Source organism: Hakea prostrata, chromosome 11 (assembly GCF_041222555.1).
Source record: "Hakea prostrata isolate BN-2017 chromosome 11, UWA_Hpros_2, whole genome shotgun sequence".
NCBI classification, from domain to species: Eukaryota; Viridiplantae; Streptophyta; class Magnoliopsida; order Proteales; family Proteaceae; genus Hakea; species Hakea prostrata.
The window spans coordinates 7,880,232-7,896,112 of NC_142610.1; the positions used below are offsets into that span (position 1 = coordinate 7,880,232).

At 36.5% G+C, this 15,881-nt stretch overlaps 2 protein-coding genes across 2 annotated transcripts; one reads left to right on the forward strand and one right to left on the reverse strand.

Moving 5' to 3' along the window:
- Window positions 1-346: 346 nt before the first annotated feature.
- Window positions 347-1,497, reverse strand: LOC148999877 (uncharacterized). Its single transcript, XM_089141060.1, has 3 exons — window positions 1,181-1,497; window positions 906-1,027; window positions 347-823 (listed from the first exon to the last, which is right to left on the reverse strand). Exons 1-3 carry the CDS (start codon window positions 1,495-1,497, stop codon window positions 786-788), a joined length of 477 nt encoding a protein of 158 aa, XP_088997186.1. The 3' UTR covers window positions 347-785.
- Window positions 1,498-11,830: 10,333 nt separating this feature from the next.
- LOC148999878 (UPF0481 protein At3g47200-like) lies at window positions 11,831-15,171 on the forward strand. The gene is made up of 2 exons (XM_089140821.1): window positions 11,831-11,891; window positions 13,492-15,171. The coding sequence occupies exon 2, from the start codon at window positions 13,536-13,538 to the stop codon at window positions 15,054-15,056; it is 1,521 nt and encodes a 506-aa protein (XP_088996947.1). The 5' UTR covers window positions 11,831-11,891; window positions 13,492-13,535; the 3' UTR covers window positions 15,057-15,171.
- Window positions 15,172-15,881: the final 710 nt, after the last annotated feature.

Consider the following 15,881-nt stretch of genomic DNA (forward strand, 5'->3'; position numbering starts at 1 on the left):
GACCTTCATAGAGTTAGAACAACTAGAGGACTTCAAGAAAAAGTTGTAGCATTTAACATTTGAATTGATCGTCTTCAACGTCCGTCTAGTGTGAGAAGACATGCATAGTTTTCCTCTATTATATTGTATTCTAGTTATGGTATGGGTTTTGATTAGGGTTTTGAAAAATTCCCATGTCAAGATTTAAAACTAGCTGGGGAAAATATCCCTTCCCTTGTTATTGTCTATCCCATATATAACAAGTTCTTTTTCTCTTTCTTGGGAAGATTTTCAATATTATTGTACACTGTACGGTGAGAAAGAAATCCAACGGATTGAGAAACAAAAAAAGAAGATCATCCATAAATCAATCTCTTTTGGAATATATGTAGCTTGAACCCAAGTTCTCCCTGGAACACTCAATTCCTGGAATAAGCAAGAGCAAAGAAAGAATAAGCCTTGGCTGAAAGGTAATAAAGAAGGGCTTTCCAAAAGACGTAAAACCAATCGTCATTAACCATATAAGCCTGTGCAAGTGTTAATTTTAGAGTTTGCCGATCACCTCTAGATTCGTGTCTCAGAAAAGGAGAAAAAGTTGAAATCAAGAATATGATTTACTGCAACTTTTTTCATTGAGGGTGTACACTGTTCGCCAGTTCGAGGGTTCCATACTACAGTGATTTACAACTTCATATCAGAAAAACAAACGAAGTCCCATTCATATCCCACATAATTATGCTCTGGGTCTTCCTGTAGGAACCAAAAAAAAAAATGGAAGTAGAGAGAAATAATTCCCAGAATACCTCTCAATACAGTCGGTAAACTTGAACACCAGGAGGCAGATCTGTACATAAGAGAAGCAGTTCTTAGTGTTTGAATGTAATAATCACTCGTCTAATGATCGAATGTATATGTTTGAGGCTCACCTCTAAGTTTTTTAGAAGTTTCCTCATCAAGTTCGCATTCGAACCCATAAGGATCTGAATAATAATAACAAACAATACTTCTATTCGCATCTTCCATTCTCTTTTTCGCATCATCTTTGCTGCTGTTGAACAAAGAAAGAAGAAGCGGAATCAGTGAAGATCTTTTTTTCCTTTCTTCTTTTCTTCTGTTGAACAAAGAAACAAGTAACCAAGTTAATTCAGTAATGAACAGAGACAATAAAACTCAAACCTAAATAGTTGTTTCATACTCATACCTTCCCATAACTGAAGCTAGCAATCGAATGTAGTAATCATTCATCTTAGTTGTACTCTCTGCTGCAGGCTTGTCTGTAACTATACGAAAGCGCCTTTTTCTGGATGTTGGTTTCACCTTGCATTGAACGGGTTTCAAATGGTCTTCAGCCCTCCATGTTGCAACTACTTTGATTGCATGGGAGCGCATGAAAGAAGAGCTTGCAGGGAGACAAAGGCTATGAACTACTGAAGAAGCAGCAGGGAAAAGCTTGGAATGGAAAAGAGTTGGTTGAGAGCAGCGAGAGGATATTATATCTTGAGAAATGGCAGCTGCCATTGTTTTTGGTTAAAACTGGATGATTGGAATGGAATTCAAGTATATAATGAGAATTGAGAAGGAAAAAGTTTATTTATTTAGGGGGATGAAGTAAGTATGAAGTAATGTTTTCATGAAGCAAAGTGTGCTGTCATAAATTAATCAAGAATTCAACGTACGGTGCTTTATTAAATCATGGAAGCCTTTGGAAATTGATGAAGGATTTGCAGATAAAATCTCCACTTGTTATCTTTTGTTAAAAACTATGTGTCCATTTTTCCCTGTCTTTTCTTTCTCATTCAACTAAAATTATGTGGCAAGAGTTACCATACATTCTATAATTAGAACACCAAATTTACAATTATTACAACACCCCACCCTTCGATTCTTCATCTTTTCTATCAGTTTTCCTTTTCTTTTTATCTTTTTTGCCACTGGGACCTATGCTTGGCTAAGAGTTCTAACTGCTCTAGTTGAGATTGCTGCTAGCTAGCTAGAAGAAAAAAATGCATTTTTTCCCTACAGACAAAGTCCTAACTGTTGTTACTGGTGATTACTAAAAGCTAAAAATAGGGATAAAAACCTCACTGTCCAGTCTGTCCTTACTGGTGATTGAACTACTACCGTTTTTTTTAATGAATTTCTTTAGTAAAACATGATGAAAACTTGTTTAGCAGAAGTGCTTTTCATCCTAATAGTGGCATCAGGGAGCAGATAGGCAAAGCTAGAAAGTATACCATTAGTGTTTCAAACAGTTCGGTCCTCATTCAAGCTTCCGTGACACCCCTTGCTTTATGGAAGGACCTTCACATGGATTTTGTATTTAAAAATAACCTTACACTTTTTTTTAATAAGAATTAGTAGGTTTATATTAGGGATGGGGACTATTACATATATCACAAGGAGTGTCGAACCCATGACTTCTTCACCAAAAGCTGTAAGTCCTGACTGAGCAACTCTTCAATCTTTCCCTAGTCATGAAGATGACAATCTACACTCGTCCAAAATTCAGTTCCATTTTAGCTTTGCAAAAATCCCTTGCTTTATTGGGGAAACCCATATGTGGTTTTTGAATGTCAAAAGAGCCTTCTTAAGGCTTTGAAAATAATAATTCAATGGCACGACCAACACCTCTTAGTGAAGAAGTCATGAGTTCGACTCTCGCAAGGCATATGTATCATCTCATCCCCTATATTAATATAAAAAAATGCCTTTATACCAAAAAAAGAAAATGATATTCTTATTTTAGCTTTAATGACATCTTTGCTCTAAGCATAGATGCCTTTGGGTTGCAATAACATTGGGTTGGGTGGGTTGCTATTCAACTCCTCAAATGCTTTTGGCTTAGCCCAGATCCAAACCCTGAATCTTGATGACCAGCCTTAAAAGATTGACCCTGCCTCTAATAGTACTGAAAATAATATATACTGATGGAAAAACTATACGTTGGCAGAATAAGCATTGTCATCAGTGACCCCATTATACACTAATATGATGGGCCCATCAAGGAACAAAACTGGTGGGTCACAATAATACTGGAATTTTTTTAAAGAAAATGAGAAGATACATAGTAGACTGTTGTTGTGAAGACTAATTTTTCTAGTCAGAACGCTATGGAGCCCTTTTTAGGGCCCAAACATGTTTGGAATACTGAGAAGAGACAAACACTGGTTTCGGGTCATGCTCGGCATGTTAAAAGCTTTGAAGTGATCATTATGGACATAAGTTGGGTGTTTTTGAGGATGGGCATTTTAGTATTTTCTGTACTAGGTTCCTCTTCATGTTCTGTCATAAATATATGCCACTTACTTGAGAGATGGATTGAAAGAAGGAGAAGAAAAGAGAATATAGAGAACACCAACCAAATGGAGAGGGGAGGGATCTCTCGCTGGCATATCAACGCGAAAGGGACCAAATTGGATGGGTGGGAAAGACCAACAGATCAAGACAAGAAGATAAAGCTAATATATCAAAATGCCCATCAAAGTGCAAAAAGAAAACGGCACGAAGCGGAAGATAGGCAGGCCGAGGAAGAGACACGGGAAGAAGAAGGTCCTCTATATAAAAGCAAAATATTAGGGATGTAAAAGCCTCTCCTCTAAAGGAGAACATTATTGAGCAGCAACAAGAGCTGGGGAACCAGAAAAGCGTAGCATAATATATAAGGAAATTGTATTGGGGAGAAAGATCGAGAGGGAAGGAGGAATAAGCATAAGGGATGGGGAAAAAAAATAAGAAAACCAAAAAGGGAGAGGAAGACGCACAAACCGAAAGAAAATAAATGGTATAGAAGGGAGCGAGGGAAAAAAATTAGTGGGATCTTCAGATATGGCGAAGACGTCAGGAGGTTGGGATTAATGGTCATGGATCCCAAAATGGTTGCACACTCTTCTGCAGAAATCGGGACAAACAGAAGAAAGAAAAAAAAAACAAAAAAAGAAAAGAGCAGCACAAGAGCAGGAGAGGGGGAAGAAACGCGAAAGGAGGGGCGAGAATCGGCAAGATTTGAGTTTTGGGCACAAGATGGCGACGGAGAAGGAGAAGGGAAGATACATCCGAAGAGGTACACCGACTGAGTCCCATGGTGATAATTATCATACTTGGTGACGGGTTGTGCGGATGGCTCTCTCTACCAAGAATAAAGTGAAGAGATATAAACTCATCCACCTCAGGAAGCGGATAGGTGAAGACATGGTCTATCTGGTACAAGTATCAAAATACTCAGGCAGAAGAGACGGAAGATTGGTGGAGCACGAAGGAAAGAGGAATACACGAAAGGAATAAAACCACACAAGGGGCTAGTTAGACTTTAATAAATTGAAAGCTCTTGGGATGAGTGGGACCACATCCCAATGCCTGGGGGCAAGGAAGACAACAACAGAAGAGAAGGTAAAAGATGGCCAAGAAACTACCATACAGAGAAGGAGAACAAAACAAAAGGTTCTAAGTCTCAAGAAGAGGAAAGAGAAGAAACCACGCACCAGAGGGCGACTACGAAAATAGCGAAGATCGGCACAGACAAGACTGAATGTGATCATGAGACGGAAGGGCACGAAGGCATTGTTATAAATATGGTTTCTCCAAAGGAAGACAAGCGTCATCCACAACAAGGGCAGAGCCATCCAGAACAATACAAAGATGAATGTCAAAGAAGCCAACCTGAACTATCAGTGAGTATTGTGTCTCAACTATCCATGAACATGATAGGCAAAACATAAAACAAAAAATAAGTACAGCAAGACCCAGACAAAGACAGAGACAAAAAGGAGGCACAACTTATACCCAAGATGGATCGACATTATAATTATGTCTACAAACCACAAACAGCAGCCACGATGGTTGAACCCCAAGAAATAGGTGATTGGGATTGGTGAAAAGATAGATCTTACTTTATCATGCTCATGGTCATTTGCTCCATTGTTTTCCATTTCCCATAATTGACAGTGGCATGGCAAAGGAACATTTTACAAATTTTTTTATCTCAAATTGTTTATGATGTTACCATCACCAGACATGTGATATTTGTCCGAAAAATACGTTTATCTTTCCAAGCATGTGAATGGAGTAATTGTCCTTTCTTCTACATGTGACATATGGAGTGATTTTTCTATTTCTTCTCGGTGCTAATTACTCACCATGTGATGATATCCGATGTACTGAGTTTTTAACGTCAAAGGAAACCAATGTCTTCTAAAAATTTATGTTATGGTAAAAAACAATCAATTACCGCAAGAAAAGAAGAAAGGCGAGTTTCTCTCTCTCTCTTCTTACTAATGAGTGGCATAATTCATGAACGTAGTTGTGTGCTATTCCTCAAAAAATGGAGTGTGAACGAAACATTGAATATCCTGAGGTTGGTGAGCACGTCAAGCACATCACCTTAACTCGGGTGAATGCGGGACTACAATATCCATTAATGTCTCCTACCCCCTTGAAAGGGTAAAACCAAAGAGCGGAGGTGTGAAGTATCATATGGTTTGGTTGTTATGTATGGAAGAATTAACCCAACAACAAGTTTCTCCACATGCATAGGCAGTGGGTATCCAAAGGCAAAAGAAAGAAAAGACGAAGATATACAGTGGGAATATAAAGGGACCAAAGAGAAAGAACGCCAAAGAGACAACCCCCCAAACACTGATAAAACACACGATGATCCAGAGTCCCTGGAGTACATCCACGAGCTCTCCCACCTCCAAGACTACAGCAAGTGCTTCTCCCATGCCTATCCCACAATACCTCTGTATTAGCTTTTCTCCTATTCATGTGCTTCCTTTTGTATTTCACGATAAGAACCTCATACCTTTGTTGAGGCTTCCCACAATCCCAAATGGTGTGTTGCCATGGTTGACAAGATTAAGGTCTTGAGCTAAACCATACTTGGAGCTTGGAACCTCTTCCCTCTAGCAAGGTAGCTATCAAGTGTAAATGGGTATACAAAATTAAATATCGAGTTGATGGTTCTATTGAACGCGATAAGGCTTGCTTGGTTGCCAAAGGATTTACTCAAATTGAAGGTGTTGACTACCAAGAAACATTTTCCCCTATTGCAAAATTAGTCATTGTGCGATACCTCCTTGCTATGGCTTCAATTAAAGGTTGGCCTCTTTTTCAAATAGATGATAATAATGCTTTTCTTATGGGTGATTTGTATGAGAAAGTTTACATGTCTTTGCCACCTGGTTTTTCCTGAAAGGGGGAGAATAATTTGGTTTGTCGTCTTCATAAATCCATATATGGTTTAAAACAAGCTTCTTGCAATTGGTTCTCCAAGTTCACTTTTGCTCTACAACTTGCCAAAATTCAAATATCTTCCTATGGGTCTAGCATCACAATTGTTTTGGTTTATGTGGATGACATAATTATTACTAGAAACGATCAAGTAGCCATCAATGGTTTGAAACTGTTTCTTTATAGTCACTTTCATATCAAAGACTTGGGCACTCTAAAATTCTTTCTTGGCATTGAGGTTGCCCGATCAACTAAAGGTATATTCCTTTCTCAAAGGAAATATACCTTGGAGATGCTTAATGATGCAGGTCTACTCGGATCCAAACCCATTAATTGTACTATGGAGCTAAAGTTAAAATTGAATAGTGAAGATGGTGAACTTCTTCCTAATCCAACAGAATATAGAAGCCTTGTTGGAAGATTGATTTATCTCACAGCCACTAGACCTGTTATTGCTTATGTTGTGCAAGTTCTCACTCAATTTATGGAGAACCCTAGAAAACCTCACTTGGATGCTGCATTTTGAATGTTACGCTATTTAAAATCTTGTCTAGGGAAAGGCATTTAGTTATCTTCTGTTAGCGACCTACATGTTAATGCCTACTGTGACTCAGATTGGCAAAGTTGTGCCACTTCTCGCCGTTCTACTACTAGCTATTATGTTTTCATTGGATCAAATCCTATCTCTTGGAAGAGTAAAAAGTAGTCAACTATTTCATATTCTTCTGTTGAAGCCGAATACAGATCAATGGCCACAACAACTTGTGGACTTGGCTACGCTATTTACTTAAGGATTTAGGAATTTTGCACCCAGAACCTATGGATCTATTTTGTGACAATAAAGTAGCTATACACATCGCTGCAAATCTAGTCTTCCATGAGCTAACAAAGCATATTGAAATCGATTGTCATGTGGTTTGTGAAAAACTTAGGGCTCAGCAAATTCAAACAATTTATCTTTCTTCAAAGCATCAAGTGGTAGCTATTTTCACTAAAGCTTTGAGTCAAGAACAATATCATTTTCTTCTTAGCAAGTTGAGCGTTCATGATGTTCATGCTCCAACTTGAGGGGGAGTGTTAAATTGTATTGGGTTGGGTCATAACCCATATCTAGGTAGAGAGGGTAAGGCGGTGGAATTAAGCCTATATATTGTGGATCGTTGGACAACCCTAAAATTAATGAAAACCAAAATAGCCTCCTTTCTCCTATGGACATAGGCCTCTGGCCGAACCATGTTATTTCCTCTTGTTCCTTCTACATCTCATATCTTCTTCTTTAATTTTATATTTGATTCTACAATTAACACTATGCAACTTTGATAATAGATTACTTTCATAAGACCTTCTAAAATCTCCTCCAACAAAGAAAACTATGAACTAAAATACATCCAGAGATCACTTAAATTCACTATAGTCAAGGTAGCAATTAGGCTTCAAGGTCAAAAATCAAGATTTTGTAGGGCCAAGCCAAATACTCAATCATGACCCTACTCTTACCTTAAATCAAGGCTAAAATATTTAGGCCCTCACTTGCTCTTAGGTAAAAATTTTGGAACTCAGGCCTTGTTTAGGCTAAGGATTGGTTAGGCTAAATACAACCAAACTTACACCCTTACAGGGACCTAGTTGTAGCTTTACAATGTCAAAAATAATCATTCCATTGTTACCAAGATGAATACAATTTCCCACTGTTTACTAGAAGTATAATCATCCAAAAGATATACCCACAAAATTATGTATTTTACTCCAAGGCTTGTTTGTTAACCGTTCAAATAAATATTCTAGTAATTATTTATTGATCATTTAAGTGTCTAATAAGAAAGAACAAAACTCTCTCATGCATAAACCTTTATAAATATAAAATATTTTAATAATTATTTATTGATCATTTAAGAGTCTAATAAGAAATAACAAAACTCTCTCATGCATAAACCTTTTATAAATATAAAATATTTTGATTCTAATATCTGAAAATAATTTAAAATCCCCACAGAACCAAGTCAAAAATTTTAGCTTTAGAAGCATCCTATCTGCTTTATAAAGAGAACTCTTCTCCGGTTTTATAATGTCAAAATGTAATATTCATTTCATTCTGGGAAGAGTGTTGGAGTAACTTTGGGTTTTTTTTCAAAACTCTAATCGAATTCCATATAAAGATTAGAATACATTACAGTGTTTAAAAGAATTGTACATACCTTACACCACACGTATGTTAAAGAAGATTAATCCAAATCTTGAATGCCAAACCTAGAGAGTGATAAAGCCTTCTCCAATCTTCTCGTCCTTCCTACCATACTTCTTTCTTGTAGAGAGAGAAGAAACAAAAAAACTTAAGTGATTGGAGGGACCCCATCATAGCTATTTATAATAGCAATCACAAACCCTAATACACTTCCACAATAGATCGGTTTGACCCATCTCAAACCTAATGGCGATGTGTTGAGACCCCATCAATTATTAACCCCAGTAATTAATCTAAGCCCATATATTATATTAAGATAATCCTAACAATCTCCCATTTGAGCTAGATTAGTTACTCTGTTACAATAAATTGATGTGGCCATGGAATCTTAATCACAAAATATATCATTAATCATTGATCAAGTTAACAAGTTCACCAATGTCGGACAATAGTAGAATGTATGTCTCATCATACGACATACATTCTTTCTCCCATCCTTAGTGTCCTTCTTCTTCAGCCAAGATTTATGTGCATTACAGTCTCTTTTAAAATGTCTTTTTCTTATAACTTTCTTTTTGAGCACATATGGAAATGAGGTATTTCATGGTCTTTTCCTTTGTTTGCGCATTGAGTGAAGTTCTAAGCGTAGCATATGATTCTGGAAGATATTTGATAGCCAAATGAACTAGAAATTTATCGTCCTAAAATCGTTCAATTTATTTGTTGTAAAAGATATCTCCTTGAGATATTCTCTAATCTTTTCTCACCCTTTTGTGATAACTCAAACACTACTTTTATCTTTACAAGATATTTTACAATAGTGTCTTTAATCTCCACACTGTCACGCATGGACTCAAGGATGAACTTTTTCCTTATTATTAAACTTTTATTGTTGGTTGTCACTCATTTTATGCTAGCCCCCATGTGTACTCACGAAGACAGCGGGTTTGCTCTTAAGAGCCACATCATAGTCAAACAATCCTAATGTAGCATTTAGTTCATCTACCCATCCTTTATAGTTTTCCCTAGAGAGAGCAGGGATGGAAGCAAAAACATTAGCCTGGGTAGACATCTTTAAGGGAGAATAAATGTTCAAATGAGCAACATAAGTGAGAGCACAATAACGACATTCAAGCAATTATTTCATAATCATATGAAATGAGAATAACATGTCACCCTCAAATATACATGTATGAAAAGCACATCAAATCAAATATTCTAAAAACATCAAACTTTAACCAACACGAACCGACCAAGTAACATTTCAACCTTTGGGTTAAACTGGACAAAGCCTCAATTGTCATCTTGCAAATACCGTGAGATAACAATAACTTTTCGAAAATTCCTTTCACCTTTGAGTGATAAAAAACCTAGATTATGCTTCTCAAAACATCTTAATGTATTAACCCACCTTTAAACAAAATGCAACAATAATCGTCGAAAATCTCATTACCTTTGGTTAAATAAAATTCCTAAATTATTATTCATTCATACTTGCGTGCATATACTATCATTACTTAGATAATATCACCTTTGGGAAAATATCACCAAACTTTGACTACTATGATAGACAATAAAAAAGTGGAGTGATGCCACTTTGGTGGATTAGACTCCTTCTCTTATTATCTCCATTCAAAATTTGCAATCGGAGTGCAAAAATATGCACAATATATTAGTATAAAACACAACCAGCTAAGAGGTTAATATATAATCATATTCTCTTAAATCATGTGCACATTATACTTTGATGATGACACATTTGGGTGAAGACCATCAATTTTCTACAATAATTATATATATATTGGATCACAAAATATCAAGATAAAATATTATATTTAACAACTTTGATGGGTTCCATATAATTCTATCATAACATTATGTAAGACTATTTGCAGTATATATGGTGGGATTCTTTCATATAACAAAACAACTATGCACATATAATTTTCTATTTCAAACTATATATGCCAACAACTAAGAAATCAAGGATTTTCACTCTAGTGAAAGATATATTCTAGAAATATCTCTATAGCAAAAATAATTTACAAAAACATTTCTTTGGCACAAAACAAAATTTAAAAATAGCTCCCACTTAACCCCAATAGGTTGTCGGGCTACTAGTGTCCAAAACGTCAGATTACACTCTGGTAGTTAGACGGATCAACATCTGAAAGCAAACGAACTTTTGTGTGATCAAACGGAAATTCCGTCTAGTCCTCTATGACCAAACGGGTGGGGTCTACTATGATCAGACGGAAGTTCCTCTCATACGAGACGACGATCCGTCTCGTATGAGATGAAGATCCGTCTAGATGAAATTAAAAAAAATCCGTTTTCTCCAAAAACGAACCCAAAACACCAACACAGGACGGATTTATGATCTTATCATTCCACATAAAAAATTTCATGAAAAATCCAAGAAACATAAAAAAAATATTCATGGATTAACAATTCCACCAAATTATTACGATCCACCCATTTTGATCCCAATAAAAATTCAAATCAATAGAATCTAGTTCCATAATGACTTAGGGTTTAAGTTAAACCATGGATCCTCCCATTTGTATCCTACTAAAAAAATTCAAATCAACAGAATCTAATTCCACAATGATTTAAGGTTTCAATTAAACTCTGGATCCTCTCATTGGATCCAATCCAAAATCAAATAAACTATCAAAGCTTAAAAACTAATAATAATTTAGACAAAACAATGATTCTAATTCTATATGGTTAGCTTTAATGCCAATTGTTGGAGTAACTGTGGTTTTTCTCAAAACCCTAATCAAATTCCATATAAAGATTAGAATACATTATAGTGTTTAAAAGAATTGTGTATACTTTACACTAGACGTATGTTGAAAAAGATTAATCCAAATCTTGAATGCCAAACCTAGAGAGTGATGAAACCTTCTTCAATCTTCTCATCTTTTCTACCGTTCCTCTTTCTTGTGAAGAGAGAAGATAACAAAAAACTTAAGTGATTGGAGGGACCCCCTCATAGCTATTTATAATAGCAATCCCAAACCCTAAATAATCCACTTCCACAATGGATTGGTTTGGTCCATCTCAAACCCAATGGCAATGCATTAACCCGATGTTTTGAGACCCCATCAATTATTAACCCCAGTAATTAATCGAAGCCCACATGTTATGTTAGGATAATCCTAACAAAGAGAACCCATATGTAACTCTAGAATTCCAAAAATAACTTTTCCCTATTATGAAAGTTGATAATTCAGATTTGCCTAAGATTCCAATCTAGTTTCTACCCAAAAAAAAAATTCTAATCCACTAGTGCTTTAGTACATATTCTAATCCCCATTTCAACGAAATTCCAGTGCTTTGCTTTACATTTGACATGGATGAATTGGGAAGTTTACTTGGATTCTTCATGTAAGTGATGTATAACTAGTCCACTTCTCTAATACCAAGAGAAGTTGCCCAAGCAAACTTGTCTCACCAATTAAGCTCATCTCTTAGAGATTTAATGGGACAAAGAGCATTGGTAAGTCACCATCTATCCTTTGTTTTTTTTTTTTTCTCTTAAGGAAGAGATTTGAGTCTATGGAGAGTTGTCTTCTATTCTTTTAATTTTTCTTGTTTAATTATTGATCATCTGGTATGCATGTATGTTCATTTTTTACATTCTTTCTTAAATTTTAGTTAGGGAGAAAATTTATGAGAGAGTTCATGCTTATACATATTAGGGTGTGTCTATACTTGCAAACTATACACATACACACATAAACTATGAGATATTTCACTCTAACACCAACAAGACAAAATGGCACTCACTGCAGCATTATTCTCTTGGAACACTAATGGTGCTATTAGTCATCTTTAGATTTTCACTTGTCAATCTGAATGTCAGATCCCCTATGGTTGCCATATAATTATAGAGAAAATAAAAAAAGGTTTAGGGTTGGGGGGTGGGGGTTGGTCTGGTTGGAGGAGATAAAACATGTTGGAAGTTGGCTTATGAATAGATGGAAATTCGGTGCTATTAGTCATCTTTAGATTTTCACTTGTCAATCTGAGTGTCAAATCCCTTATTGTTGCCAAATACTTATAGAAAAAATAAATAAAGGTCTAGGGTTGGGAGGTGGGGGTTGGTCTGGTTGGAGGAGATAAAACATGTTGGAAGTTGGCTTATGAATACATGGAAATTCTGACTCTATATATATATATATATTTTTTTATATATATATTTATATTTTTTATATATATATATATATATATATATTTTTTTTTTTATATTTTATATATATATATATATTTTTTTATATATATTAATTTATTTATTTATTTATTTATGCTCATTCCTTTTCTGATCCTGCTATGTATAAATTTTTTATTTGTATAGAATGTTTAATTCTATTATGAATTTGGTCAATAGATTTAACCAATTCATATGGTATTAGAGCCTGCCCTCTTTTGGTTCCCTAATAAACCCCATCCTACCAAGATTGCATCTGCCTCGGCCACCTATAATTCCTGTTCTCCACCTGCCACTACAACAGCTTGTTTGTTATGCAAGTGTTATGTGAATTGCTACCATAGTGGAACATTTTGCCGTTAAGGGGGTAACTCAAAGTTTTGATCTTTGTTCTGAGAGGCGTTGTGGAATATATCCCTTTAAGGGGGCAATCACGAATTTGGGCCATACTTATGGGGAGCTCGACTTCGGTTTACTGTGTTGCAAATGGTCGAGATTTCGAAAATCTTAACCGTCCATTTCGCATAAGTGTGAAAATACACTTTTTGAAAATGGACGGTCGAGATCGATCTCGACCGTTCACTGCAGGTGCTTGCGCAGCACCCAAGCAATTTTAACTTTAGGGGTGCCAAAAAAAAAAATCTCCACATCTCTACAGTGCCATTAGTATTGCTTTTGTTACCTATTGCATTGTCCTAGTCACACAACCTGGAACCTCCTATGTTTCCCAGATGTGTTCGAGCATCCTTCCTGCAAACCTTCACTCCATTACTCTCAGGTTGGGAAATTAAATAAACTGAACCTGTCATTAATTTTCTAAAATGCATATGTAATCATCTAATTTTTGTTCCTAGTTCTTACTTTAAAGTCATTGTTGACTTGTTTCCAGTGATCCAAATACTCATTGAGAAGAACAGTTAAGAGCCTAAGCTTATGGCGAGCAGTCTTAATATTGAAATTGATCATGGCGGGAAGACTAGTTACTCCGGTGATACTAAAACAGGTAGGGGATGCAGTGATGAAGAAATTCAGAAATTGGTAGAGTCCATTGAGAATAAAATCAATGAGGCATCTTTCTCACCATCTGAGTATGTTATATACCGAGTTCTGAAGCCAATAAGGGAAGTAAAGCCAGAAGCCTATACACCTCGCTTGGTCTCCATTGGACCATTTCACCGTGGAAGCAAACATCTATGGCCCATGGAAGCACATAAACTTCGGCTTCTAAAACTTTTCCTTGATCGAACCCCTTATCCAACCTTACCTGATTATGTCAGAGAGATGTGGAAGATTCAAACTATAGCTCGCCAATGTTATTCAGAAGACATCCCACTTAAAGATGATGAGTTTCTGAAGATGTTGGTGGTTGATGGCTGCTTCATACTTGAACTCATCATCGGTTGGAAAGCTCGTAGGCATGACCATGGTGAACCTATATTCAATGATATATGGATGCCTCAAATTATTCGTGATCTCATGCTGCTTGAGAACCAGCTTCCCTTCTTTGTTCTTCAGAGTTTATACAAAATACTATACAAGAAGGATGATGGTTCAATCCACCAAGTTACCAAAGGCTTCTTAAGCTATTTCTTGCCACGGTCCCCAACTATAATCCAAAAAGCATCCACAACACGGCGCTTTGGCAATTGGGTAAAGAGTATCTTCCATTCACCATCTGAATCCAGTATAGACGAGATGGAGTTCAACAAGGCCCCTTCTGAAGTGCTACATTCTCCTTCAGAATCAAAGATTGACTTGGAGGAATCACTAGATCCATCTCCTACTCCAATGCCTCGGGTACCACCAGGTGGAGCAAGTCATTTGCTTGATTACGTTCGAAGTTCTTTAGTTGTGCAGGGATCGGAGAAACAGTTTTATAAGCAGCCAGAGCGAATTCATTGTGCAACAGAGCTCAAGAAGGCCACAGTCAAGTTTGCTAAGAGTGCGACAACAAAGTTATCAGACATAACCTTCAAGGACGGTGTGCTGAGAATCCCAGCTATACATATAGATGACTTGACAGAGTCTCTACTCCGAAATCTCATAGCTTTGGAACAATCTCGTCCATATGATGCTAAATATGTTACAGCTTATGCAGTCTTCATGGATGACCTTATCAATTCTCCTGAGGATGTGAAGTTGCTGCAAGATGAAGGGATTTTGGAGAACCTGACAAGCATGGATCACCTGGTTGTTCTGTTCAACAAAATTATGAAAGAAGTCACTGAGCCTCATGAGTTTTGCTTCTCCCATGTTTACTATCGATTGGATCGTTATTACAATAACCCATGGCGCAAACTTCTGGCAAAACTTCACCAACAAACAGGAAGTCTGAAGAGTAGATATTTCAGGAACACTTGGTCATTCATTTCATTCCTTGCTGCAGCAGCTCTTCTTGGCTTGACCATCGCACAGACTGTTGCTGCTTTCATGCATTCAAACCGAAAGAATTGAATTCCTTGCTGAGATGTTAGTTTTAATTACTGTTAATTTCCAATTCTTAATGCCCTGTAACTGAAGAGACTTGTAGTTGGAGATAACTTTCATAACTCTACTTGGCTATGAAGATGAGCATTAGCAAAGTTGCCTAAGATTCCAAGCAAACCTACCATCTGTGCTAAGATATATTGGTGTCACCATTAATTTAAGCTTTCATTGTCTCCATTTATCTGGACCAACGGTAAAATGAAAAATTATCATGGTTTGGGTTGTTAATGGTTCAATTGAATGTTTACATGGGTCAACTGATCTATTTTGGGTTTTAGGTTCATCAGATGGTGCATTGAGTTCACTTAAGAGGTAAGGCTTAATGGGTTAATTAATGGTTCAGTGGATTAAATGGTGTCAACAATGAAATTCATTTAAGACATTATTTAGTAGGCTCAATGGTGGTTTTGGTCAAGCATGGTTTGGTCTGGTCTAACAATGAACTGAAGTTTGAGTATAGAGAACCAACCCAAAGGTGGGTTCATTTTCGTTCTCTAGCAAACAAGAAAGGGAAAAAACAATTTGGAGAAGAGGAGACGGAGATGGAGAAGAGAAATCAAAGCTGGATTTGAAGATTTGAGTCCTGCATGCATGATGTTCCCATGGATTCTTGAAGGAGCCTTACTGTATAAAGATTTTGTAGAATCTTAGGGTTTAAAAGCTATTCAAACTCCAATTAGAGGTAAGGGCACTTGAATTTCGAAATTGATGGACTTATTAATGCTCTTGATGTTTAATGAACATGAATCCATGTCCTAATTATGCTAAATCACATGGCTAGGTTGGACGGGT

What these genes read in the sequence shown, in the direction of transcription:
- LOC148999877 (XM_089141060.1), bottom strand. Translation starts at nt 1,497, where the DNA reads ATGGCAGCTGCCATTTCTCAAGATATAATATCCTCTCGCTGCTCTCAA. An exon ending in CTAGCTTCAGTTATGGGAAG is followed by an intron (nt 1,028 to 1,180) that starts GTATGAGTATGA and finishes TTTGTTCAACAG; the next exon opens with CAGCAAAGATGATGCGAAAA. An exon ending in AACTTCTAAAAAACTTAGAG is followed by an intron (nt 824 to 905) that starts GTGAGCCTCAAA and finishes TCTTATGTACAG; the next exon opens with ATCTGCCTCCTGGTGTTCAA.
- LOC148999878 (XM_089140821.1), top strand. Translation starts at nt 13,536, where the DNA reads ATGGCGAGCAGTCTTAATATTGAAATTGATCATGGCGGGAAGACTAGT.